Raw genomic sequence first — 745 nt, forward strand, 5'->3', positions numbered from 1 at the left:
TATATATATATATATAAACAAACACTGTATACAGATAACATTACAGTACAGTAAAAATAAATGTACTGTATGTGAAGGTGCACATAAGTGATGACAGTGGAGGTGAATTATCTAAGTGACTGATAACACCATGATGTGTTATACAGGACATAACTAATAAGTTCTTCTTCACAGAGTTCTGGAATCTTTAAGACAACATACAAAGCTGTCTATACAATAAATAACACATTTTAAAAATGATAATGTGAAGACGTTTGAGGTAAAATCTGATAAACAATATTCTATTTAAACCTCTTATTTTCATTTCTACAGATATTATTTTCCTACGTATGAGAACGACACGCTCCTTTGTACACTGTCTGACAGCGATGAAGATAAAAGTGATGACCCAACTCATAGTGAGGATATCCCAATAATTGCGGAGGACATCTCCAACCTACAAAGACTAAAGCAAACCAGCATCTTCAACCAGCTGCTGAAGAACTGAGGAGCTGATGGACTTTTGTTGTCTTTCCTGTCAAGACATATTAGGACACACAGCAGAATATTATTAAAATAACATATTTAATTCTGTTTTTATAGGGAGGACAAATAAATATGCAGATGAGACCTGCTTCTACTCTGCGCAGTATATTAAAAATAAAATTGTTTTTCCAAATGTAAGTGTAAGAGGTTTGACTAGATTCATTGTATTTAAAGTCCAGTACTTTTACATACCAGGTGTTATATCTGATATATATATATA

The 745-nt window shown here is 32.3% G+C and overlaps 1 protein-coding gene across 1 annotated transcript; it reads left to right on the forward strand.

Moving 5' to 3' along the window:
* Positions 1 to 312: 312 nt before the first annotated feature.
* Positions 313 to 663, forward strand: LOC106512584 (zinc finger protein 277; the record flags this gene model as incomplete). The annotated part of the gene is given in 1 exon segment (XM_014001173.1): positions 313 to 663. A coding segment is annotated over 1 exon segment (175 nt), but the record flags the coding sequence as incomplete, so codon positions are not given.
* Between the last annotated feature and the right edge of the window lie 82 nt (positions 664 to 745).

Source organism: Austrofundulus limnaeus, unplaced genomic scaffold (assembly GCF_001266775.1).
Source record: "Austrofundulus limnaeus strain Quisiro unplaced genomic scaffold, Austrofundulus_limnaeus-1.0 Scaffold8468, whole genome shotgun sequence".
Classification (NCBI taxonomy): Eukaryota; Metazoa; Chordata; class Actinopteri; order Cyprinodontiformes; family Rivulidae; genus Austrofundulus; species Austrofundulus limnaeus.